The sequence below is a fragment of the Dermacentor silvarum genome, chromosome 3 (assembly GCF_013339745.2).
Source record: "Dermacentor silvarum isolate Dsil-2018 chromosome 3, BIME_Dsil_1.4, whole genome shotgun sequence".
In the NCBI taxonomy this organism is placed as follows: domain Eukaryota; kingdom Metazoa; phylum Arthropoda; class Arachnida; order Ixodida; family Ixodidae; genus Dermacentor; species Dermacentor silvarum.
Genome location: NC_051156.1, coordinates 32,471,011 through 32,498,704, shown reverse-complemented (window position 1 = coordinate 32,498,704; position 27,694 = coordinate 32,471,011). Strand labels below are relative to the sequence as shown.

The 27,694-nt window shown below is 49.7% G+C and overlaps 1 protein-coding gene across 1 annotated transcript in view; it reads left to right on the top strand.

Annotated features, from left to right (window-relative positions):
• Nucleotides 1-27,694, top strand: part of LOC119444283 (cytochrome P450 3A9) — a 647,396-nt gene that overhangs the window by 384,704 nt on the left and 234,998 nt on the right. The window contains exon 6 of the mRNA XM_037708706.2: nt 27,397-27,485. Coding sequence (XP_037564634.2) covers nt 27,397-27,485 — 89 coding nt within the window. The remainder of the gene's footprint in view (nt 1-27,396; nt 27,486-27,694) is intronic.

Sequence of the window (27,694 nt, the reverse complement as noted above, 5' to 3'; positions counted from 1 at the left end):
TTTGGAATAAGTAATGTGTGCCCTTGATAGAGCGTGGAAGGTAGGTATCCAATCCTGTAAGCTTCTTCATACAGTTTAAGCAGAAAGGGAGCCAATATAGAGCAGAAACATTGATAAAATTCCGCACTCAAGCCATCAGGCCCAGGAGTTTCGCCTTTAGTTAGCGAAGCAATGGTTGCTTCCACTTCCTTGATATTTATGTCTCTATCAACGTCATCGCATTCTTCTTGACTGAGCTGTGGCAGCAACGAGTGAGTGAGTGAGTGAATGAACTTTATTGGGTCCACAATAGACGCGAGTAAACTCGACGTCACCTGGCTAGGCCCACTCGGGGACCATCAGGTCAAACCTGATGGCCCTCTCGCGGGCCCTCTGGACTGCCAGGATTTGAGAGGTCTGATCCTGGGCCTTAATAAGCATCATCATTTCCTCTTGGGTGAAAGGGGGACCGGCAAATGCGCAGCCCCACAGGACATGCTCGAAGTCCGCATAACCACCACACAGGGGGCAGTCTGTGCTTGGGAACCGTTCGGGGTACATTGTGTGCAGTGCTGTAGGGCTTGGGTAAGTGCTGGTTTGTAGAAGTCTGAGAGTCACTGCCTGGGCCCTGCACAGTGAGGAATGCGGCAGAGGCAGAAGTCTTCTTGATAAGTAATTGTGTTTGCATATCTCGTTGTATGAGCAGAGAGGCTCGGGTCGCCCTAGAGAGGACGCATTACCCGGCGCACGGTCAGTCAAACCTCGTGCAGCCGAGTGTGCCTCCTCGTTGGGGTTGAGCAAGGCACCTTCAATGTTTCCAAGGTGCGCAGGGAACCAGGCCAATGAGTGATCTTTGAGGTCTTTGGCGTTTTGGATGATACGTAGGGCCTGGGGAGCCACCATTCCCATCTGGAAGGCCCTGATAGCGGTCTTGGAGTCTGAATAAATTGTGTCATGTATATCGTCCGTCAATGCAAGAGCGATGGCAACCTGTTCTGCAACGCTTGAACTAGAAGTGCGGATGGTAGCACAGCTGATGATTTTCGAATCACAGTTGATGACCACTGAGGAGAAGGCTTGTTCTTGAGCGTACGAAGCAGCGTCTACGAAGCATGTTCGATCCTTGTCCAAGCGGGCACTGGCGAGCAAAGCTTTACCCCTGGCTCGTCTTCGTCCTTCGTTGTAGGTCGGATGCATATTGCGTGGCATCCGGTGTATGGAAATCTTGGATCTTATGTCGTTGGGCAGCTTCACAGCGTCGGGACCAATGACCGTGGGGTTACGTCCCAGCATGCCAAGTATGGCTCGGCCCGCTGGGGTGCCGGACAGTCTGACAAACTGAGAAAACTCTTGGGCTTCAACAATTTCTTCGAACGTGTTGTGGATGCCCAACTTGAGGAGGTCTTCTGTGTGCGTTCGGACGGGAAGGCCAAGGCCAAGCTTGAATACTCTTCTGATTAGGGCATTGATCTTGTTGCGCTCCGACACCAGCCAGTTGTGCATAGCCGCCGAATAAGCGAGTGACATAGCACAAATGCGTGGATAATCCGGATCAGATTGTCCTCCCTGATTCCGCGGTACCTGTTGGCAATTCTTCGGATCAGTCCGAGGGCGCTTTCGGTCTTGGAACAAATGCGTTTGACAGCGGCTCCATTGGCCCCGTTAGACTCGATAAACATTCCTAGGATCCTGATAGTGTCCACCCGCGGAACTGGGGAGCCGTTACCAGTGAATAACGTAATGTGGCTCTCCGTTGCTGGCTTCCAGGAACGGTGAGAACCACCTCTGGGCCTCTTCTTGTAGAGTAAGAGCTCGGATTTGGTGGGCGAGCACCTTAGCCCAGTGGGGATGAGATACCGCTCCGTCACATCGATGGCCTCTTGCAAAGCACCCTCGATCTGACCCTCACATCCGCTGGGACACCAGATGGTGATGTCGTCCGCGTAGATCGTGTGGTTAATGTTAGGGATCTTGTTCAAGGCCTTCGACAGGTTTATCATGGAGATGTTGAACAGCGTCGGGGAGATCACCGCTCCTTCAGCTGTTCCCTTTGGCCCAAGCTGAATTTCGTGGGTTAAAAACTCGTCAATCCTGAGTCTAGTGGACCTCGAGGAAAGGAAGGAGCGCACGAAATTGTACGCCCGCTTACCGACGTCAAGCTCTGTCAGGCTCTTGAGAATAAAGGCGTGCGATATGTTGTCAAAGGCCTTTTGTAAATCCAAGCCGAGAATTGCCTTAGTGTCCACGGAGGTGGAGTCAATGATCTGATCCTTGATCAGCCTCATGGCGTCCTGAGTCGAGAGCCCCGACCGAAAGCCAATCATGTTGGTAGTATAGCATTCGTTAGACTCGAGGTGGTCAGTGAGGCGGTTAAGCATGACGTGCTCGGCCATCTTCCCTACACATGACGTCAGGGAGATGGGCCTTAGATTGTCGATGCTCGGCGCCTTGCCTGGCTTGGGTATGAGGACTGTGTAGGCTGCTTTCCAGCTCTTGGGAATGTGGCCGCTGCGCCAGATTTCATTCATCCTGTCTGTAAGAAACTTGATTGAGTCGTCGTCGAGATGCTTCAGCATTTTGTTGGTTACCCCGTCGGGCCCAGGGGCAGATCTGCCGTTGAGGGATGCGAGAACCCGCTTGACCTCAGCCACGGTAAAATCCTCGTCCATCGATGGCGCGTCGCACCCTTCGTACTCGGGAAATTGGGGGGGCATTGGATCGTCCGTGACCGCCAGGTACTTGTCTATGAGCTGCTCCGTGACCGTCTCATCTGGAGTCGAGTCGGTGGCCAAATGGACAGCTTTCACCAAAGCTCTCTTCTGATTGGACTTGGTGTTGCCATCGTGCAGTAGGTGCCTGAGGAGTCGCCAGCTTTTACCCGTCTTGAGGTGGCCCTCCATCGAGTCGCACAGCGCGTCCCATTGCTGCTTGCATAGCACCTTGCAATGAGCCTCTATCGTACTGTTGATTTCGGAAATTTTCTTGCGTAGTCTTCTGTTATGGCACTGAGTCTTCCATCGCGCGAGCAGTGCCTGCTTGGCTTCCAACAGATGCGCGAGCCTACTGTCCATCCTGTCCACCTCCAGATCGGTTGTCACCTCCTTGGCGGCTCTAGCCACATCCTCTTTTATCCCGTCGCACCAAGAGTCTAGGTCCGTATCCTGGGTGAGAACGCGCTCGGAGCGGTTGGCTCGGAACAAGTCCCAGTCAGTGAACTTAAAGGTCCTCGTCTTGTTACGGGCAACCTTGATGACCACTTCAATGATGCAATGATCGCTACCGAGGTCCATGGCTGTGTTGGTCCATTTGACGTTTTCCAGGTTCTTGACAAAGGTGAGATCCGGAGTCGTATCTCGGCACACCGAGTTCCCTCTCCTTGTCGGAAAGTCTTTATCGGTTACCAGCGTAAGATCTTCCTCCGTTGCCGTATGCCATATGTCTCTACCCTTCTTCGTATTGGTGCGATAGCCCCACGCCTGATGCTGGGCATTGAAATCCCCCATGACAACTAGAGGTTGACAGCCGGCAAAATGAACAGCCTTCTTAAGAATACCACCAACCCTGGCTCTGTGAACGCTAGGTCTGCAGTAAACATTGAGTATGAAGATACTATTTCTTCTTAAGCGCCGCTTAGGGGGGTTGACAAGGAGTTCGGTCATGACGTACTCGACCCCATTGTCCGCAGGACCGAGGTCTCGCTGAATGCACGTGAACTTTTTACTGACCAGAGTAGCGACCCCCCTTCCCCCTTCAGTGGAAGCCACCGTTAGGAAACCGGGGAGCTTGATGGGTGATGATGTGATCGTTTCTTGCAAGGCGATTATTTGGGGTTTGTCCTTTACGCTTTTTAGGTATTGCCGCAGGGTCGCCCGTTTGCTGACAAACCCTGCGCAATTCCACTGCCACATTGTTATGACGTTAGTTCCGTTATCCATGATTGGGCTTGGGGATGGATTGCGAAAGTGCCGCCTACAGAATGGCACCCTTCGTCGGTGGGGCAATAACGCTGTGCAAGTTTGAGACTTGTGCTGTCGATGTGCTTGGCAAAAATCCGGGGCTTGTCCCCTCCAGCCTAAGTATTCTCGCGCTGAGGGCGACCAGGCCTAGCTGGGGGTGCGCGATCATTTCTTGTACGTGAGAGAGACCTGTCTGTATGTTGGAGATGGCATTCTTGAGCTCAGAAAGGAGTTCTACCGTCTCGTCTCCCCTCGAGTCATCCAGGGCGCGACGCTTCACTGCAACTGTCTTGGGCGGTGCCTCCGCCATGTCCATAGCGGCGGGCTGAGGAGCTGGCGGTGTTAGCGCCAATCTTCGTATTTCGGCCATCTCGGCGGCTAGCCGACTGATTTCACGCTTGAACTGAGCGTTTTCTTTCCTAAGACTATCATTGGCACGCCTAAGCTCTTCGAGCTCGTTCGTGAGACGCGGGTCATGCGAGTCCTGGGAGTTGGACGCCTGCGTTTGGTTGCCACGGGCCCTATCGGCCCACGTTAGAGAGGACTTGCCTTTACCGCCGGCGGGGGTCTTGGATCGTGGCCTGTTGGACGAGTCGCTCCCGGTGCCGGACTTGGAGCGGCCTCTAGAGCTGGAGCGCGCTGGAGAATGCGACATGGGTCGCGATCTTGAGGCAGAGCGACTTCTGGAGACCCGTCGGCTTGTGGATCGGCCTCTCGAGCGCGAGCGTCTTCTGCCCCTAACGCTGGGGCTGGATGAGGCCCGCGGATCGGAGGATCGAACAATCGATGGCGTTGGGAGCTGCTCTTGCTGTCTGGCACGCTCGAAGCGTCGTCGACGAACGATGTACGGCATCTTAAATCTATGCGCACATTCTTTACCCGCTGTAAGGTGCGGACCTCCGCAGATCTTGCATTTTGGGGTGCATTGGTGCTGCTCATCGGGGTTTGGCATTCCGCATCCCCGGCAGACGACGTCGCTCGGTGTTGGACAGACATCGGCGCGATGCCCGAGTCTTCCGCAGGCGTGGCATACGTCCACTTGCTTTACATATAGGGAACATTTCATCAAGAGCGTTCCGTACCTGACAAAATTCGGTACCCGGTGCCCGTCAAAGGCGATGATGACGGTCCCGGTCTGAGCGATTCTCTTGGCTGCCAGTGCTAGAGGGTTCTTCTGGTTAACAATCTTGCCATCTATCGTCGCTGGGTTGTCTTGTAACGGTATACCACGTATTACCCCCTTGCACGTGGAGTGCGGGGCTGTCTCGTACGCGCAGAGTTCGTGGACCTTGCCTGAGATGAGGATTTGCTTGATACGGCCGTGTCGGTCGGCATTCTCCCGTCTAGGAGTGCTGGCCACCATGATGTTTTGCTGTAAGTTCGGGCACAGAGTGTCTTGTGAGAGCTCATCCTGGCTGAGGCCGGCGGCTGCAAGTATTGCGTCAGCGACCGTAGCCGCTCCAATTTTGAAAATATCCAGTCCACCTCTTGGTCTAATAACAATCTTCATGTCTTCCTTGGGAAAAATCGGCATTCGGCTTGCCCTAATAATCTTGGACTTCAGCGCCGCGCCACTAGACTTGTTGCTACGGGGAGCAGAAGGTGTTGCCACGGCGTTCTGGTTAGCTGCCCGCGATTTGGCGCCAGCTCTTCTGGCGCCCGCAGTTTGCCATCCCTGGTCTTCAGTAACTTCCTCCGGGAGAGTATTTTCTCCCTCTACTTGATATTGCATCATGGTAACGGACGAGTGGTGCCAAGCCGCCCCGGAGGCCGCCTGGGTGGCCTAGATGAGCTAAGCAAGGGCGTGGTCTCCGGAAGCACAGGAATGTCCGTAAATTGGTGAAAAGTCACTCACTGTGGCAAAAGAGGGTATCCTCGTGGCCCTTACAACTTCACTGAAAATATTTGCACAAATAAACATGGACACGCGACGATTAAATACTAGAAAAAGTTGGAAAATGCAGGAACCGAAGCGAACGCGTCTCGACTCGCAGCCGTCTTCTTCTTCTTCCCACAACGACGGACCTGGCAGCAACGAAATAAAGTTTTCCGTTACAGCTTCACTCTTAATTGCTTTATGAGACTGAAAGATATTCTGGTAATGATCCGTGAACGCTTTCATAATTGTATCCTGGTCATTAACAATCGCTCCGGTATACTCTATCTCGAGAACTTGCTTCGACAGCATCACCAAGCGAACGACTACAAGGATGTTGCTCCAAATACCGACGAGTACGTGCTCGAACTAGTGCACCTCTGTATCTCTCAGTGTCCATTGTCTGCATTTGTGCCTTAACGTTGTAAATGTCCTCAATGTACTTGCCAGGATGCAGGCATTCAAGTTCGTGTAGCGTATCTAGCAACTTGCACAACTCTTTATATTTTCCTTTTTTCTCAAAAGACAATATGGAAGCTTCTTCAATGGCTATCATTTTAACTGATGACAGATAAAGAATTACGACTTGAAACGTCAATAAGAATTTCCGGGACGCGCTGGAGAAAAGGCTTATGTAAGAGTAACTGATTGTTAATTTTCCATAAATCCCAGTTCATTCGCGAACTTTGACACTGCCGGTTGCCAAAACAAACCGACACCAAACAATGATCACTGAAGAACACAGGGTGCACACTGTAGCCGTATAGTCTAGGGAGGATAGGTAAAGATACATAAATACGATCAAGCCTTGCATGAGATGTACCTTGAAAATGTGTGTAGCGAAAAGGGACCTTTTCATGATCCCCTACATCAACAAGCTGGTAGCCACATGTCATGGCATTCAAAACGTCAGCGCTGGTATCATGGCGTTGCCTTGTAGACGAACGATCCTGACCACTACACACACAATTAAAGTCACCTAAGACAACTAATACACGGTCATTGCGTAAGTGCTGGGTCAATGAGAGAAAGTAGTCCTCCCGGTCGCGTGCCTTACGTGTCGCATACACGCAAAGAAACCTCCAAACATGACTATCCATATTGACATCACACCATACAAGGTGCCCTTCCCTATCAGAGCACAGTCCCAACACGTTGCATTGCCGCGTTTTTCTCACAAATATCATACATCCTCCAGAGACACCAATCGCGTGGCTGACACATACTTCATACTCCGAAAGAAATGGAGCTACAGCAGCCGCTGTGTCGTCATCGGATTCAATTTTTGTTTCCTGAATTGCAATAACATCTAACGCTCGGCTACGCAACAAGTGTAATAACTGACCCTGCCGTCGCTTACTACGTAAGCCACGGACATTCAGTGTTCCAAACGTTAAGGGAAGGGCGCCCGCCATGATTCCACTACTGAGGCGCAGCGCCTACACGTAGCGCTGCTACCTCTGTTCTGCCTGTCCCATCCCTTTGAGGTGTCGCAGCTGCAGCAACTTCTTGAACTGCAGCGGCATCTGTACTCACAGGGGCTCCATGAAGGGGTTTCTTTGCCTTAGCCGCGGCGAACTTTGGCTCTTTCCCAGAGCACTCCAAATCATCTGCCGGCGCTGGACGCTTCTTTGATGTCTCAGTCATTTCAGTATCCTCGGCAGGATGAAGCTGGTCCCGAAAAGGTGGTGATTCGGCCCACGTCGCACAAGGGTCCTTTTCACGGTTAGTCACTGTTTGTTCTTCAGTAACCTTCGCTGTAGCTGTGTCCGCAGCTGTCGATATTTGCACTTCTTCAGCCCGGTGGTCTTCAGCAGGCGCTTCGCCAGAGGCATCTACGACCTCACTTACATCCATGAGGTGGTTAACGATGGTGTCATCGTCCACCGGTTTACTGCCACGAAGCTTGTCAGCATACGTGCCAACGCATGACTCTGCGTTATGACCATAACGGTGGCACTTCGCGCAGCGTGGTGTTTTGCACTGTCTTCTTATGTGCCCTACTCTGTTGCATCGAAGGCACAAGGGAGGTCGTCCGGGAATCAAAAGTAAGCATTGATGTCCGAAGATCGTCAGAAGATGAGGGAGGGAACTGGTAGAGAGGCCTTCTTTGAGCGTGAATTCTACATCACGATTCGTCATCTGCCAACTCTCCATGCCTTCGCAACGCCACATTTCTCTGGTTATGGATTGCATCATTCCATATGGTTCCAACGCTTCAACGATACGCTTCTGTTCTAGGTGAGGAGGAAGCCACTGAAGCTTCATTTTGATGTTCCGGCTTTCTGGGTCGATGACAAGGCACTTGAGTCCTTTGACTAGTAGCTCACCTTTATCGACGAGCTTCTGCTTGGAAAGGCTGTTGGCACAGGTGACGAGCCACAGATGGCTCATATGATACTGGCCTGCTCCGAGAATGTCCTTGGTATCGAGCACCGAGAGCAGGGCATCACGAAAATCCGGGGCGCGGTACGGACGACCAGCGAGGTCCGCGTGTAGGAACACTGAGTTGAGAACGGTGTTTCCCGATGGCAAACGAGGAAGAACGATCTTGTAATTACCGGTAACGGTAGACGGTGCAAGAGATCCTCGTTCTAGGGCCGATGCGCTGTTACCAGCAGAGCACATTTTGAACACGGCCGTTCGAAGCGGCTTCTTCTTCTTCTTCACTCAGCCGCTTCTTCTTCATCGAGCGGCTGCTGCGCCGCTCGCACGTACCGCGTTTCTAGGTGGTTCCGTTCACCGAGGGCGCTCGAACGCAATGATATGGTTTGCACGAATGCAACCCATGGAAGCGTGGCTGTATGGCGGCGGCTACAAACATGGTACGCGCGAGCGGCGCAGCGTGGCGCCAGCGGTCAAACGCTGTACCTACTAGCAATTGTAAATACGCGGCCGGGATGAGCAGCGGCGCGGTGCGGCAGTTCACTGAAAAAGGCCCTCGCCGGAGCCGGCGCTTTGGGCACTCTCACATATTCTAGAGGCTCTATTCTGAACACGCATGGCGACTGCACGGCCGCCATTACCCGCCATCTTAGCTGTCTCATTGGCTGTCCAGAGGTCACGTGTTTTGAAATTTGTGCCGGGAAACGGAAGTTTAGCAAAATGGAATTTTGTGTTTTCATCAGAATGACAAAACATGACGTGGAGCTGCAAATTTTATCGACTAATACTTTTTTGTGGTCCTTGGCACTTATATTGCGACTTTAGCGCTTTAAAAAGAAAGTGGACGGTAGCGTGCAGAAACCCGTGCAATGCATCTGCAATTTCGCGAATATGTGGTGGCGTTCCAAGATAGCCGGCATGTCAATTGTTGATTGGCTGAAAGAATATCCCGTGAAGAGCGTCACAGAAAGGGCCGTTTCGTTAACGTCAATTTGACGTTGCGTGACGTTGCGGTGGGCCGCCATTGCAGAGATTTTCCGCCATAATTTGTGGTGCGACGAGCCGCGCGAATTATGGTAATGAGCGGCCATATGCAATGACAGTCGAGAGGCATGCGTGTCGCGCATTTTCCCTGTCATTTCGGGCCATGAACATCTTTTGTTCACAACGCGTGCTCACACCATTTGCATCGCTCTCGGGTGGTGTTGGCATTTGTGTTTTGAACCATCATGTTTATTAAAAACCCGTTTATTTGAAATAATATTGGTCGAAAGTGTAGACGTGCGTGATGCAGGGAACAAAGTGTGTTTATTTTGAGACAAGGCCATGCTTAAATAAGGGCCGATACAAAAACATGACATGCGCACTAGGAGCATCAAGTGCGCACGTCTACATGATAATGCGACAATGCGCATTGTTACACCTTCCTTCTTTTCGAAATACACAAGACATACACGAAACAATTTCTATGACAGGGAACTATCATACTGGTTTCTCTGGCAGGCGATACCGTTGTGGCGCTCTGCTCGAGCGGTTACTTCTACGAAGCACGTCCTGAGGTGGCCGTTCCGTGTCCTGGCGAGGCTGTAATGCTGGTTCCGCGGAAGCAGTCGTTCCAGGGGAGGACGCAGGTTGCACTGCTCTGGAACTCAGGTGTTCTCTGGTGCGTCGCAGCTGTTGTCCGCTGTCTGTAATTAAGGTGTATGACCGTGGTTGGCCTGCTGGACCTACGACCACAGCTGGAGACCAGTGTCGGCGTATGGTGTGGTACACTGATACTGGAGAACCACTGTGAAGCTGGGGTAGATGTTTTGCCGTTCTGTTGTAGAAGATTCGTTGCTTCTCTCTTATTTCACTGAGACGATTACGAACAGATTGAGGCGACACAGTCCGAGGTTCCAGGTGGCTGGAGAGAACTGGCAGTTGCGTTCTTGTTTGGCGGCCCATCAACCTCTGAGAGGCCGGATGACTTCAGCTGTTCGTCCCTTGGCAAATTTCGCCACTCCATCAAAGCGCTGTAAAATTCAAAAATTCGAAAAGGACACTTTGTTAGCAACTTTTTCGCCTCCTGCACGGCGCGCTCTGCCATGCCGTTGCTGCGTGGTTAGTACGGGCTTAAGGTTGCGTGGGTGGTTCAGATCTGTGCATTAAAAGATCGGAAGCATGCACTGTTGAACGGTGGGCCATTATCCGTGCACAGCTTTGCAGGAATTCCTTGAGTCGCGTTGACGGGCATGCACGCGTTTTTTTTACCGATGCCGCTGTTAATTGACGCAGCTTTTGAATCTCGAAAAAAAAAAACGAGTAGAAATCCACGAGGATTAGGTACGACAGGCCATCGTGGTAGAAAATATCAAGCCCAACGACTTGCCATGGCAGATTTGGTATCTCGTAGCTCAGCATGGGCAGTCACTGTTTCTGTGCTTGTACTTTTCGGAAGCTGCACGTGACTTAGCTAGAACTGCGATGTCGGCGTTCATGCCGGCCCAAAACATTACCTCTCTGGCTCGCTTAGGTCACTCTACCAGAGCCGCTATTCTGGACATTCCGCCATTTTCTTCGAGGCGTGACGTAGGCGCGACGCTTACCAAATGGCGCCGATAGCCCCGATTTGCTTTCGTAAAGTGACGCAAATTTGACGTTTCGTCTAAGAAACTGTAATGAACAATATTCCTTCAGCCAATGAACAAGCTGACATGCCGGCTATCTTGGAACGCCACCACATATTCGCGAAATTGCAGATGCATTGCACGAGCTTCTGCGCGCTAACGTCCACTTTCTTTTTAAAGCGCTAAAGTCGCAATATAGGTGCCAAGGACCACAAAACAGTATTAGTTGATAAAATTTGCAGCTCCACGTCACGTTTCGTCGTTCTGACGAAAACGCAAAATTGCATTTTGCAAAACTTCCGTTTGCCGGCACAAATTTCAAAACACGTAACCTCTGGGCAGCCAATAAGACAGCCAAGATGGCGGATAATGAAGGCCGTGCAGCCGCCATGCGTGTCCAGAATACAGCCCCAGAATACAGCCCCAGGATGGATGCTAATGAATTGTCTTCTCCTGGACGGGTTTGGCAAAAGTCAATGTCGCTGGCGGTGCCATGGTAACGCGAGTTTCTTCTTGGAAAACAGTCTACGAAATGGAGGCTGTACCAGCAACAGGTAGTGACACGCTTGTGCTTCACTGAGAAAGACGATTTAGCTCTTCTCCGTGATGTGAATGCTTGCAACCCGCTTCGAAATTCATCAAGATGGCAAGAGATTGCGGAAAACAAGGAATTTGTGACGAAGAAGGTCTTCAGCAGAAGAACCCTGCCTGAGAGATGCAAGCTTCTGCTAGCGCATTTCGCCAAGAACGACCGAGCATATCTTCGAAAGTAAGTAGGCAGCCTCGATTCTGCAGAATGTAAACACACAAACAAAAAAAAATATAGTTATAGTGTCTAGATGGATAGGTGCACCGACCGGCACGTCTGGAGCGCAGTTCACCGCTTCTTCGCGTCATGACGCTCACCGTCTGCCACCTGTAGCCGACGGTGAACAAAAAAATAAATCCCGTATTGGAATAGTTGTATGCCGTCTGTTCATGTCAGCTTGAAAGGTGAGTAGTTCCGAGTCCCTCTTATTGTTTGAAAGTTCCTAAGATATGTGAATGTGGAACATCATTTTGTTCGACACACTTGAAATGACGCTGTAGTGGCGACCGAAGAAAGTCTTGTAAGTCACACAGGCGGTTCGGGTAGGCAAGGCGACGCAACCCTACCCACAGGGCCACAGCGCTTCCTGGGCAGACACTCTCACTCCTTGAGCGCTTGTCACGTAGTCCGGCACTTGCAACGCTTTCACAAGAACAGGGAAGTCTTGTTTTTCAAACCGGAATTGGCGACGGAACGTGTAGTCTGGGATGGAATCAATGTTGAGGAGCCCATTCCTGGGTGCATACAACCTGGGTCTTGGTTCGCGCTCGCGTATCCTAATTGCTTCAATGTCGTGCCAGCTTCGCTAAGCCAAGCAAAATCTATCCCAAAGGACACTTGAGCGCTCCATCAGTTTGTGAACAGGAACAGGACGTGCGACGCAGAACCTGGTGCTGAATCGTTTACGCGACGTTCTCGCGCACACATAAACGGATTGGCCACTTCCTCGGCTACATGTGGCTCGCTTGTAGCCAAGAATTGATTGTTGATGTAGGCAAGAGATGGCGCTACGTCCGCTTATGTTTTATATTACGTTTACGTTCTCGGTACGTTCAACTAAAAGACCTTAAGCGACGCACACCCTAACGTCCCGCAAAGTGTTCGCGTTTAGCGTACGTAAGTCGAGAAACGCTAAACTAAAGCTGTCTAATGTCACGGGTGATTTACGGTAAGAACGATCCCCAGTGCCTCACCCACTCATCATGATTCACTTCGTGGAGGTGCCTGGATTTTTTTTCATCCATTTTCATTTATTGAGCATTTCTTTAATTCAATTAGTAAGTACAAGTAATTTCCCCCATGTTCTCCTCGGTGTCACTGTTTGTTGGCTTCTTATGCTATTGACACGTATACATGTTTATCTTTCACCGGTGGCCGCTTTCCACCGGCTAACAAGTGTTAAACGTTATCGCTCGGAGCAGGACGCGCCTGCATCGGAAGCTTCTCGAACGTTATCGATGTTTCTATCCTTCGTCTGTGGTCACCGACACTCATGTAATCTAATTGTATGACCGACGCGAATTGTCTAGAACTTTCTGGAAGACCCGCGGGCATCAGGGATTAATCTGGAACCTTCGATGACTCAGGTATTAAAGCCGACGCGTTTCGCCGCTGATCAGATTTTCGACGATCGCCGACTGTGCTCGCCGCTATCGTTGTGCTTTGAGTGTAGCTTGCTTTTGTGGGCACAGGTTCGCCCAATAAACAAATAGTTTCGTCATAAACAGTGTTACGACTGTTTTCTTTACCGTCACTGCTACGTGACATCTGGTGGAGATGCTTTTGTGTCCATGCAGCGGACGCCCCCGAAAAGCCGTGATCCAAGCCCGAACCCCGAAGAGAGTGCGAACGTTGTCCCGGAACATCGAGCTAGCCTCAGGCTACAAAACCAACCCCCGGAATACGGACCTCTTCCCGAGAAGACCAAGAGGACAAAAGTCACGACCTCGGCAGCAGCTACCATGACAGCCCCTGCGCCAACGTCTGCAATCGTGATGCAACAACCCAGGGAGCCGCCGACTTTCCGCGGTTCACCATGTGAAGACCCCGAAAGCTGGCTGGAGGCATACGACCGGGTCACTACGTTCAACAAGTGGGACTGCGATGACAAGCTGCGCCATGTTTACTTCTCGCTTGAAGACGGCGCCAGAACCTGGTTCGAGAATAGGGAGCGTGCACTAACAACCTGGGACCTCTTCCGAGCCGCATTCCTGGACACCTTCACTAGCGTCGTCCGTAAAGAAACAGCTGCAGCCTTGCTGAAAAACCGTAACAGCTCCCGAATGAGAGCATCGGTATGTACACTGAAGAAATGACTCGATTATTCCGGCACGCGTACCCCGCTATGCCAGAAGACAAGAAAGTTCGCATGCTCATGCGGGGAGTTAAGCAGGAGCTATTCGCCCGACTTGTGCGGAATCCACCAACGACAGTCCAAGACTTTCTCTCGGAGGCTACGACGATCGAGAAAGCACTGGACATGCGCAACCGGCAATACAATCGCCGTTCGATGCCACAGTACGCCGAAGTCCAAGGACTCTCCCACGACCTACGAGACACCATCAGGGCGATAGTACGCGAAGAGCTGCAGAAGTTGCTATTATCGTCGCAGCCTCAAGTTGCTTCCATCGCCGATATCGTGCGGGAGGAGATCCAGCAATCGCTAGGACTTCCCGAATCACCGCAACCCCAGCCGGAAGCGCTGACCTACGCCGCCGTCACCCGTCGTCAAGGCCCCCCTCCGCGCTCGCGCCAGGGTCCCGTAACGCCGCAGTTCCGTCGTCCACCGCCGCCGACGCCAGCACGCCCGCCCGTCGCCCAGTGCAGTTAACAAAGGAAGACGGACATTTGGCGCGCCCCCGACCACCGCTCGCTTTGCTATCACTGCGGGGAAGCCAGCCATGTCTACCGCCGATACCCATACCGCTAGATGGGCCTACGAGGGTTCGCCGTCGACGCTCCACGTCCACAGCTTGGCGAGCGACCACGTGACATCGCCGACTACCTCGCCGGAACCCAGTGGCAACCACGACAACCCTCACGCTCGCCGTCACCGGGCCGCTACATCTCGCCGCATCGCCGTCAGTACACCGGTCCCACCCGGGGCCGATCTCCGAGCCCTTACCCGGGAAACTAAAGGCAGCAACCGATGGAGGTGCGCTTGCTGTACGACGCGATGCCGAAGATCCTCCGCCGCCGACGACGACGACGATCCGCGAATCATCACGACGAGATATCAGCATGCCGCCTAGCAACAGCATTGACAGCACTTCGCCGCAGAAAGAAGACCTTCCGACGCGACGTAGCAGCAGCAGACCAAGCCGACGCAGCCGTGATCCGACGCCACTAATTAACCGCAACACCAGACGCCGGTCTACCGATCTAGACGTGCTCATCGATGGTCATAACGGCACCGCTCTCGTCGACACTGGAGCCGACTATTCCGTCTTCAGTGGCCCGTTCGCCGCCAAGTTGAAGAAGGTGAAAACAGCCTGGCAAGGACCCGATATGCGGACAGCGAGAGGCCACCTAATAACGCCGACTGCAATCTGCACAGCGCGAGTCATGGTAAACAACCGCACTTGCCCGGCGAACTTCGCAATCCTGCAGCACTGCTCCAGGGATGTCATCCTAGGCATGGACTTTCTAAATCAACATGGTGCGGTCATCGACTTAAGGTCCAAGTCGATAACGCTTTTAACGCACAACGCGATACCACCGGATACAAGCATAAGTTACCATGAAGCGTTTGATGGGGGGCTAGTTGGTAAGACATTTAGGAAAATTATAACTGCGCTAAAACGAGACACGAGAACGAAGTGGACAGGACGATCGCAGACTAACAACTGGTTTATTGGAAAAGTACACCACCCCTTTTGAAACAAGCTAAGCGCATGCGCGATGACAAACATGACAAGTTCCAAGACTACTATCTACTAAAGATGAAATCGCGCTCTTTGCTGGAAAGATACACGGATGAGTCGCTGACGCACTTATCAGGCCCGTGTCGAGCTATCCAAGATGCCTCCAAGATCTCTCTTGCTCTTTGGCTCTTGGCTCGCCCTAACACCTTGGCACTGCTGAAGATGGGCTTGCATCCCTGCACGCATGTGCCACAATGAACTGGTAGATGCCTCCCACTCCCGTCTCCTAATGAATTAGCATGCTCCATCAAACGCATGTTAATACACCTTCCAGTCTGCCCCACGCAAACCATTCCACAGGTCAGGGGGAATTCGTAGACCACTCCCGTTGTACAGGGTACATACGCACGTCTGTGCTTAACATCACATCTTCCATTGTTTACTTTGCTCGCGTTGGGCATGGCGCACAAACGCGATAACTTGCAAGGAGCTGAAAAAACCAAATCGACCCCGTATCTTCCCGCCACCTTTTTAATGCCATGCGATACCTTGTGTAGCTACGGCATCACTTCAACCTTCCGCCTTTCACTCTTCTCCGATTCTTTTCCTTGAATTGCCCTTGCGTTATCGTCAGCGGCCGTGGTACGATGGCATACGACCCTCAAAAGTGATTCTGCTACAGCCTGAAGCAGCGTCTGCGGGAAACCTGCATTTCGGAGACGACTCACTTGTGAACAAAAGTTGCCTTTGATTTTGTCCTTTGATCGTCCTGTCCACTTCGTTCTCGTGTCTCGTTTTAGAGCAGTAATAATTTTCCTAAATAAGTTACCATGCCTTGAATGTGCTTGAAGAACAAGTCACCGTTCCGACTCACTCCAGCGTAATGATTTCCGTCTGTACCGAAGTGCTTGCAGACATGGAGGGCGTCATCGAGGGCGATCATTACTTACTGCTCGACCGTGAAATTTGTGTCGCTAGAGGCATAGCTGAGCTACGTGCAGGGAAAGCAAGGGTGATGCTCACGAACTTCAGCCCCGAATACAAGCACATTAACAAAGGCACCACGGTCGCCTACATCGACGAAATAGTACAAGCCAGCAGTGCTTTCACCTTCACGGATACCAGTGCACCTGCAACGACGACTATAGTATCTGAACCAACTTTCGACGTCAACCAGAACCTTCCCAGGCATAAGAAAGAACAGCTAAAAGCTCTGCTCCTGCAATACAAGGACTGCTTCTCGTCGTCGTCAAAAGTTCGACAAACACCTATCGCCAAGCACCGCGTTGTAACCGACGAATATGTCCGCCCAATCCGTCAGAGCCCGTACCGAGTTTCGGCGCGCGAACGCGAGGCCATAAGGCAACTAGTCGACGAAATGCTACGCGACGACATTATCCAGCCGTCCAAGAGTCCGTGGGCGTCCCCCGTGGTGTTAGTCAAGAAGAAGGATGGAACCCTACGTTTCTGCGTCGATTATCGTCGTCTCAACAAGATCACGAAGAAGGACGTATACCCCCTCCCACGGATTGACGACGCCTTGGATCGACTCTACAACGCAAAGTATTTTTCGTCGATGGACCTCAAAGCCGGCTACTGGCAAATCGAAGTCGACGAGAGGGACCGGGAGAAGACTGCCCTTGTAACACCAGACGGACTGTTCGAGTTCAAGGTCACCGTTTGGTCCTTGCTCGGCACCTGCGACTTTCCAACGCTTCATGGATACAGTACTCGCAGGCTTGAAGTGGCAGACTTGCCTCGTCTATTTGGACGATGTCGTTGTGTTTGCCTCAAGCTTCGAAGAACGCCTGCGGCGCCTTGAAACAGTTCTTCAAGCAATCAAAACCTCCGGACTCACGTTAAAGCCAGAAAAGTTCCGCTTCGCATATGAGGAGCTCATGTTTTTGGGCCACGTCATTAACAAGTCTGGAGTGCGGCCCGACCCTCAGAAAACAGCGGCCATCACTGACTTTCCTCCGCCCGCCGACACGAAGGCAGTGCGTAGATTTCTTGGCCTGTGAGCCTATTACAGGCGCTTCGTCAAGGATTTTTCACGGATCACTGAGCCACTAACGTATCTCACGAAGGCCGACGTCGAGTTCAAGTGGGAGACGCCGCAAGTCGAAGCATTTGAAGAACTGAACCGACGCCTGCAATCGCCGCCAATACTTGCACATTTCGACGAAAACGCCGATACCGAAGTCCACACCGACGCAAGCGGCGTAGGACTCGGCGCCGTGCTTGTGCAGAGGACTGACGGACTAGAAAGGGTTGTAAGTTACGCTAGCCGGTCGCTATCGAAGGTGGAAGCAAATTATTCCACAACAGAAAAGGAGTGCCTCGCTATCATCTGGGCTACATCACAGTTTCGCCCCTACCTCTATGGCAGGCCTTTTAAAGTTGTGAGCGACCACCACGCCTTGTGTTGGCTAGCTAACTTGAAGGATCCTTCAGGCTGCCTCGCACGACGGAGTCTGAGACTTCAAGCATTCGACATCACCGTCGTTTACAAGTCCGGGCGAAAGCACTCAGAGGCCGACTGCTTGTCTCGCGCCCCCATCGAACCGCCGCCACAGGACGACGAGGATGACGACACTTTCTTGGGACCCATCAGTGCCGACGAGTTCGCCGAACAACAGCGAGCCGACCCGGAACTAAGGAGCCTTGTAGACTACCTGGAAGGCAAGACCGTCATTGTGCCCAAGGTGTTCAGGCGAGGATTGGCGTCGTTTTCTTGCAAAACGACATTCTCCTAAACAAGAACTTCTCGCCTCTCCGAGCCAACTACCTCCTCGTGGTACCCTCAGCATTGCATCCAGAGGTTCTGCAAGCTCTCCATGATGACCCAATGGCTGGACACCTCGGCTTTTCCCCGCACGCTCGCGAGGATACAAGAAAAATACTACTGGCCTCGCCTCTATGCCGACTTCGCCCATTACGTAAGGACATGCCGAGACTGTCAGCGACGCAAAACACCGCCGACAATGCCAGCCGGACTTCCACAGCCGATCGAGCCACCTCGACGACCATTCCAGCAGATTGGTATGGACTTACTGGGGCCTTTTCCGACGTCGACGTCCGGGAATAAATGGATCATCGTAGCTACGGACTACCTCACCCACTACGCCGTAACAAAAGCCTTGCCCAAAGGCAGTCCTGCCGAGGTAACCCGATTCTTCGTTGAGAACATCCTCTTGCGTCACGGTGCCCCAGAAGTCCTTATCACCGACAGAGGTACGGCCTTCACGGCTGAACTAACTCAAGCCATCCTGCGCTACAGCCAGACAAGCCATCGCCGGACCGCCGCCTACCACCCGCAGACGAATGGCCTCACCGAGCGCCTAAATAAGACCATCGCCGACATGTTGGCAATGTACGTCGAGGTCGAACACAAGACGTGGGATGCCATTCTTCCGTACGTGACCCTCGCATATAACACGGCCATGCAAGAAATGACGCACATGGCACCATTCAACCTGGTCTACGGCAGGAAACCGGCAACGACGCTTGACGCCATGCTACCTGATGTCTCCGACGAAGAAAATCTTGACGTTGCCACCTATTTGCAGTGTGCCGAAGAAGGTCGACAGGTCGCCCGCCTGCGCATCAAGAACCAGCAGAGGACCGACAGCCGGCACTACAATCTTCAACGATGCTACGTCGAGTACCAGCCCGGAGACCGCGTTTGGGTCTGGACTCCGATACGCCGACGAGGACTTAGCGAGAAACTATTACGTCGCTATTTCGGACCATATAAGATCATCCGACGTATTGGCGCACTGGACTAAGAGGTCGTGCCAGACGGTATTTCGCAATCACAGCGGCGCCGCGCACGGTCTGAAGTCATCCAGGTGGTGCGTCTTAAGCCTTTCTACGCCCGCTGACAAACTTAGGTCCTTTGTTGCTTTGTTATTTTTGTCCCTTTCTGTACGCGTGGTTTTGTTTTCGGTTTCTTGTTTGTAATCGGGACGATGCTTTTTAAAGGGAGGGTATTGACACGTGACTTTCTCTCTCTCTCTTTCTCTCTATCTTCCCTTCCCTATCTCCTTATTTCTTTTAGGGAGGGTATTGACACGTGACTTTCTCTCTCTTTCTCTCTATCTTCCCTTCCCTATCTCCTTATTTCTTTTTTTTCTGTCTTTCTCTTTCACACTCTTTCTATTCCTTTTTGTCTTCCCCCCTCTCTCTTTCTCTTTTTTTGTCCCGGGTATGTGCCATTGAGTGGTGGCGTGGAGCAGAGGTAGAATCATCATCATCATCATCATCATCATCGTCATCATCATCATCAGCCTATATTTATGTCCACTGCAGGACGAAGGCCTCTCCCTGCGATCTCCAATTACCCCTGTCTTGCGCTAGCGTATTCCAACTCGCGCCTGCGAATTTCCTAACCTCATCATCCCACCTGACTTTCTGCCGTCCTCGACTGCGCTTCCCTTCTCTTGGTATCCATTCTGTAACCCTAATGGTCCACCGGTTATCCATCCTACGTATTACATGGCCTGCCCAGCTCCATTTCTTCCGCTTAATGTCAACTAGAATATCGTCTACCCCCGTTTGTTCTCTGATCCACACCGCTCTCTTCCTGTCTCTTAACGTTACTCCTAAGATTTTTCGTTCCATTGCTCTTTGTGCGGTCCTTAACTTGTTCTCGAGCTTCTTTGTTAACCTCCAAGTTTCTGCCCCGTATGTTAGCACCGGTAGAATGCAATTATTGTACACTTTTCTTTTCAACGACAGTGGTAAGCTCCCAGTCAGGATTTGGCAATGCCTGCCGTATGCACTCCAACCCAATTTTATTCTTCTGTAAATTTCTTTCTCATGATCAGGGTCCCCTGTGAGTAATTGACCTAGATAAACATATTCCTTTACAGATTCTAGAGGGTGACGGGCGACCCTGAATTCTTGTTCCCTTGCCAGGCTGTTGAACATTATCTTTGTCTTCTGCATATTCATCTTCAACCCAATTCTTGCACTTTCTCGATGAAGGTCCTCAATCATTTGTTGTAATTCCTCTCCATTGTTGCTCAATAGGACAATGTCATCTGCAAATCGAAGGTTGCTGAGATATTCGCCATCGATCCTCACTCCTACTCCTTCCCAGTCTAAGAGCTTGAATACTTCTTCTAAGCATGCAGTGAATAGCATTGGAGAGATTGTGTCTCCTTGCCTGACCCCTTTCTTGATAGGTATCTTTCTACTTTTCTTGTGGAGAACCAAGGTAGCTGTGGAATCCTTGTAGATATTTGCCAAGATATTCACGTATGCCTCCTCCACTCCTTGATTACGCAATGCCTCTATGACTGCTGATATCTCTACTGAATCGAATGCCTTTTCATAATCTATGAAAGCCATATAGAGAGGTTGATTGTACTCCGCAGATTTCTCGATTACCTGATTGATGGCATGGATATGGTCCATCGTAGAATACCCCTTCCTGAAGCCAGCCTGTTCTCTCGGTTGACTGAAGTCAAGTGTTGTCCTGATTCTATTGGAAATTATCTTGGTGAATATTTTATACTGAAATCAAGCTAATGGGTCTGTAATTCTTCAATTCTTTAACGTCTCCCTTCTTATGGATAAGTATAATGTTGGCGTTCTTCCAGCTCTCTGGTACACTTGAAGTGGTGAGGCATTGCGTATAAAGGGCCGCAAGCTTTTCAAGCATGATATCTCCTCCATCTTTGATTAGATTTGAAGCCGGGTAGAATACCCGGCTTCAAATCTGAAGGTCGTAAGTTCGAATCCAACTCCAGTCCACCACATTTTCAGGCATGGAGTGGTGCCCGACACCGGCAAGAAAAAAAATATATACATCGCCGAGAGCGAGTGGGCCTATACTAGTTCAGGTGCAACCAAACTAGGAAGGCCCCCTAAGCTTCATCAAAGTCACTCCCTCACCAGAACAGGAATTGGCCTCCCTGGTGCAGTATTCGGCCACTACCTCCCTCATGACTCCGACAACTAACCCATGGCCCTCAGTCCCCAGTGGCTGCGGAGCACCTGACCAAGGCGGTGGTCAGACCTCCTACGCGGCAGAGGGTGCTAAGAATCTCTGGGTCAAGACAGGCCGCCAATGGAAACTGAACCTGGCAACCTTCAACACGCGCACCCTCTCGAGTGAGGCTAGCTTAGCAGGACTATTTGAAGAATTATCAGGCATTTCCTGGGATATTAATGGCCTTAGTGAGGTTAGAAGAACTGGTGAGGCTCACACAGGGCTGACTAACGGCCACGTCCTCTGCTACAGAGGTCTTCCAGATAAGAAAGAATCCAGGTAGCATTTCTAGTGCATAACAACATAGCGGGCAACATTGATGAATTCTACAGCATTAATGAGAGGGTAGCAGTCGTCGTAATAAAGCTGAATAGGACGTACAAAATGATGGTAGTACAAGCCTACGCCCCAACCTCTAGTCACGATGATGAAGAAATAGAACATGAAGATGTTGAACTAGCAATGAGAAAGGTGCAAACTCAGTATACTTTAGTCATGGGCGACTTCAATGGAAACGTCGGGAAAAAGCAGGGTGGTGAGCAAGCAATTGGCCACTACGGCATCTATTCTAGGAATGCAAGAGGAGAGATTTTAGTAGAATTCGCGGAAAGGAATAGGCTCCGAATAATGAATACCTTCTTCAGGAAGCGCCGCAACAGGAAGTGGACCTGGAAAAGCCCTAATGGAGAAACAAGGAATGAAATAGATTTCATACTCTCTGCCGATCCAAGCATAGTGCAGGATGTAGAAGTGTTAGGTAAGGTTAAGTGCAGTGACCATAAATTAGTGAGGTCTAGGATTTCTCTCAATTTGAAGAGAGAGAGAGAGAGTGACATTAGTCAAGAAGAAACAGGCCAACCTAGAGGCAGTAAGGGTAAAAGCAGACCTATTCAGGCAGGTGCTTGCAAACAAATATGCAGCTTTAGAAAAGGAAGATAAAGACAACATAGAGGTAATGAATGAAACCGTAACTAGGTTGATCTCAGAAGCAGCAATTGAAGTGGGAGGTAGGGCACCAAGGCAACCAGTAGGTAAGCTCTCCCAAGAAACAAAGGACCTAATAAAGAAACGACAGAAGATGAAAATGTCCAACTCAAGAGATCAGATAGAATTCGCTGAACTGTCAAAACTAATCAACAAGAAAAAAGTAAGGGATATTTGAAATTATAACGTGGGAAAGATTGAGGAAGCCGTAAAATATGGACGCTGCATTAAATCAGTAGGAAGAAAGCATGGCAGAGGACAAGGCAAGATGTATGCACTGAAAGATAAGCATGGTAATATCATCCGCAATTTCGATGACATAGTAAAAGCAGCGGAAGAATTCTATACTGACCTGTACAGTGCCCAAAACAGCCAAGCTACTTTCGTTCAAAATAGTGATGAACCGGATACAGAGGCTCCTTCTATAACTAGCGCTGAAGTTAGAAGGGCCTTGAAAGACATGACCAGGGATAAAGCTACTGGAGAAGATGTAATAACAGTAGATTTCATCAAAGATGGAGGAGATATCATGCTTGAAAAGCTTGCGGCCCTTTATACGCAATGCCTCACAACTTCATGTGTACCAGAGAGCTGGAAGAACGCCAACATTATACTAATCCATAAGAAGGGAGACGTTAAAGAACTGAAGAATTATAGACCCATTAGCTTGCTTTCAGTATTGTATAAAATATTCACCAAGATAATTTCCAATAGAATCAGGGCAACACTTGACTTCAGCCAACCAAGAGAACAGGCTGGCTTCAGGAAGGGATATTCTATGATGGATCATATTCATGTCATAAATCAGGTAATCGAGAAATCTGCGGAGTACAATCAACCTCTCTACATGGCTTTTATAGATTATGAAAAGGCATTTGATTCAGTAGAGATACCAGCAGTCATAGAGGCATTGCGTAATCAAGGAGTACAGGAGGCATACGTGAATATCTTAGCAAACATCTACAAGGATTTCAAAGCTACCTTGGTTCTCCACAAGAAAAGTAGAAAGATACCTATCAAGAAAGGGGTCAGGCAAGGAGATAAAATCTCTCCAAGGCTATTCACTGCATGCTTAGAAGAAGTATTCAAGCTCTTAGACTGGGAAGGCTTAGGAGTGAGGATCAACGGCGAATATCTCAGCAACCTTCGGTTTGCAGATGACATTGTCCTATTCAGCAACAATGGAGACGAATTACAACAAATGATTAAAGACCTTAATCGAGAAAGTGTAAGAATTGGGTTGAAGATGAATATGCAGAAGACAAAGATAATGTTCAATAGCCTGGCAAGGGAACAAGAATTCAGGATCGCCAGTCAGCCTCTAGAGTCCGTAAAGGAGTACGTTTATCTAGGTCAATTACTCACAGGGGACCCTGATCACGAGAAAGAAATTTCCAGAAGAATAAAATTGGGTTGGAGTGCATACGGCAGGCATTACCAAATCCTGACTGGGAGCTTACCTCTGTCGTTGAAAAGAAAAGTGTACAATCATTGCATTCTACCGGTGCTAACATATGGGGCAGAAACTTGCAGGTTAACAAAGAAGCTCGAGAACAAGTTAAGGACCGCACAAGGAGCGATGGACCGAAAAATGTTAGGACTAACGTTAAGAGACAGGAAGAGAGCGGTGTGGATCAGAGAACAAACGGGGATAGCCGATATTCTAGTTGACATTAAGCGGAAGAAATGGAGATGGGCAGGCCATGTATAGCGTAGGATGCATAACCGATGAACCATTAGGGTTAATGAATGGATACCAAGAGAAGGGAAGCGCAGTCGAGGTCGGCAGAAAACCAGATGGGATGATGAAGTTAGGAAATTTGCAGGCGCAAGTTGGAATACGCTAGCGCAAGACAGGGGTAATTGGAGATCGCAGGGAGAGGCCTTCGTCCTGCAGTGGACATAAAATATAGGCTGATGATGATGATGATGATGATGATTGATACGTATACATGTTTATCTTTCACCGGTGGCCACTTTCCACCGGCTAACAAATGTTAAACGTTATCGCTTGGTGCAGGACGCGCCTGTATTGGAAGTCTCTAGAACGTTATCGATACTTCTTTCCGTTGCCTGTTTTCCCCGACGCTTATGTTATCTGATTGTATGACCGACGCGAATTGTCTAGAACTTTCTGGAAGACCCGCGGGCATCAGGGATTAATCTGGAACCTTCGATGACTCAGGTATAAAAGCCGACGCGTTTCGCCGCTGATAAGATTTTCGACGATCGCCGACTGTGCTCGACGCTATCGTTGTGCTTTGAGTGTAGCTTGCTTTTGTGGGCACAGGTTCGCCCAATAAACAAACAGTTTCGTCATAAACAGTGTTACGACTGTTTTCTTTACCGTCACTACTAAGTGACACTATGATTAATAAAGATCGGACCCCTCGGTTACCTTTCTTCTCTTTCACACACACACACACACACGCACACACACACACACACACACACACACACACATATATATATATATATATATATTGACACGTATACATGTTTATCTCTCACCGGTGACCGCTTTTCACCAGCTAACAAATGTTAAAACGTTATCGCTAGGCACAGGAGGCGCCTGCAGGTATCGGAAGTTTCTCGAACGTTATCGATGCTTCTATCCGTTGTCTCTTGTCACCGACACTCATGTAATCTGATTGTATGAGCGACGCGAATTGTCTAGAACTGTGTGGAAGACACGAGGGCACGCGGGATTAATCTGAAACCTTCGATGACGCATGTATAAAAGCCGACGCGTTTTGCCGCTCATCAGAATTCGACGATTGCCGACTGTGTTTGTCACTATCGTTGTGCTTTGAGTGCAACTTACTTTTGTGGGCACAGGTTCGCCCAATAAAGTCCGTTTCGTCAGTCCTAGTTTTGCGACTGTTTTCTGCACCGTCATTACTACGTGACTATATATATATATATATATATATATATATATATATATATCGCCGGGTGCTTCAATGCAGTGCATTGTCACCGCTCGGCTGTAAATAAGTCTAAAAAATGGGCCCACACAAGTTTCAAAATACAATAAATCTTTTATTGTTGCCTTGTGTACAGGTACAAAATGCAGACATGAATAATGTTCATAGCAACAAATATACTGGCTGATAAAAAAAAGAAAATTTGCAGATGCAGATATCATGACTGAAACTAGAGCAGCACGAATGCATAATAAAAAAAAGAATAGAAGCTCCTTTCAGCATGTTAAGCAGTCTAGCAAATGTGGGAAAGACAACACCATTAAACGAGGTGTCGTGCGATTATCACATTTATTTTACTTATTTGTACTGTCAAACCCTACGAGGGTTCATTATAAGCACAAGCTTTAAAATAAAGAAAAAAGAAACTGCACAAGCAAGAATATACAAGGTAAATACACCTGTTAGCGAAGCTTCCATAGAAGCCCATACGTTTAAAACATGGCGGCTTATTGGCGGTTCATGGTGCTTAGCGCCATCTGTGTGAGGAAGGAACACTTCCGGCGGAAGAAAAAATAATTTGACGTCATACCCTTTAAAAACAGAAGTGACGTAATTTTGTTCTCATAGGCGCGCCTGCCATTAGAGCTGCATATTCAAATGGCCTGCCATTCGACTAGATGGGCGTTCCGAGCTTTCAGCACGAAATGCGATGCAGAAAAAAGGTCAGCCGTACGGGTGTCAAATCGTATCGCTGCACAGAACATACTTTTTGGAGGCCGACGAACGCTTTGGGAGTAGATTGCGTAGAGTGCTCGTCCCTTCGTCGGACGCCAAGCCCCTCGGCCAGCGCTGTCGCACAAAAACAACTAAAGTAAACAAGTATCTGATGGTCGCAACTCACTACTTCTGAATGCACAGGTTAAGAAACAATAAAACTACCCGCGTCACCTAATTCAGACAAACGTCGACATGCAAAACAACACAACATGTGACGGGGGCGCATTTTAACAGGTGAACTTAGGGAGCGCGCCTTTCCATGCACTCCAACCACTGCATTGCATTGCAAGTGATAGCGGCGTCAACGCCCGCCGCTATGGGTGGGCGCTATTACGGTAGGAGCTCAGAAGAGATACCCAGAAGAGATATTTATTGATAATGATCAAGTAAAATAAAGTTGTATCTTCTTTTCTCGCCACACGTATATAAAATTGATTAGGAATTTTATTTTCGTTCATTGAATCTATCTGTGTCTCGCTTTAATTAAAAAACGCCTTTTTCTTTCCCAGTGTGTATTCCCTCCAAACATAGTCGCGCTTCAATCGCTGCTCCCATAACCACCCTTGCTGATGTCGGTGACAATTGGTTCTGAACCGCTTTTCGCCCAAAGCTTCACGACCTATTGGATCGACCTTGGAATATACGTGTGGCAGAAACCACAAAACAGCAGCACAGTGCATAGTGGTAGCGTGCGCATGCTCGTCGCGCGAAAGTGGGACCCTGGCTGGCACAGGTGGTGTGTCATATTACACCAAAGCAGAGAGCGGCTTCCCGCTGGGCGACGCGCGCCGTCGCGCGCTTTCTGTAGCCTGAACATTCTGTTGCGCGGTGCCGACTGGCGAACACCACGTTTGCACTGCTAGGAAATAAACAGTTGTTTCTTTACGAAGATGTGTTAACGTGCGATTACTCGGGCCGTTGACTGCTGGCTGCCGATGCGAGATCTGAAGTCCTCAAATATTGCCTTTGTTTGCAGTGACGCTTTCTTTCACGTACGGCTTTTCCCTCACTTTAGGGCTTGTCGCCACCTGCGAACAAAACACATTCCGTTACTCCAATGGCTAAAATAGAGGTCGATGTAGCTGTCATACCTTAATAGCTGAGCAGACGTCTACGGCTTATCCAGCACTTATCCTGCACACACGGCTGTTTTACATTTATTTCTAAATATGTTTTCTTCTCGGTGTGCACAGTGAAAAACGCGATACTTCTCGCAGTAGTCTGCTAACAGGATCGTTATCTCTTTACGAAAATCTCTCCAACTGTCATTTCTTGTGCCACATTGTATTTTCATGATTTCTATAGCCCCTCCTGCATGCGCCAAAACTGTTGGCCTGCCGTATTTTGAAATAAATAATGAATAAATAAATAACGTTGTGGTTGTCATACAAGCTACAAACTTAGTGTTCTTATTGTGCGGAAATGTTAGCGTGTTTTTTGCATCCGTTCGTAGATGGTGGTCACTGTGAACAAATGCGCCAAGGACATGGTGCGGAACTTCGCGGACGCCGCCAGGGAAGCGAAACCATATGATGTCAAACTGTAAGTGTGCTGAGCTTTTGTAGTTACAAGACTGACAAGCAAAATGTTTGACACATATATGTAGTATTGCGCAGAATTAAAAGGTATCAGAGCAGCAGTTGCGCTTGTAATGAAAGCGTGAGTCTGCAATGTTTGAAAGTCAAAACACAGCAAGAGTGCTGCTTACAGTAAGTTTCTAGATGGAAAATGTTCCTTGAAAAAATGGCATC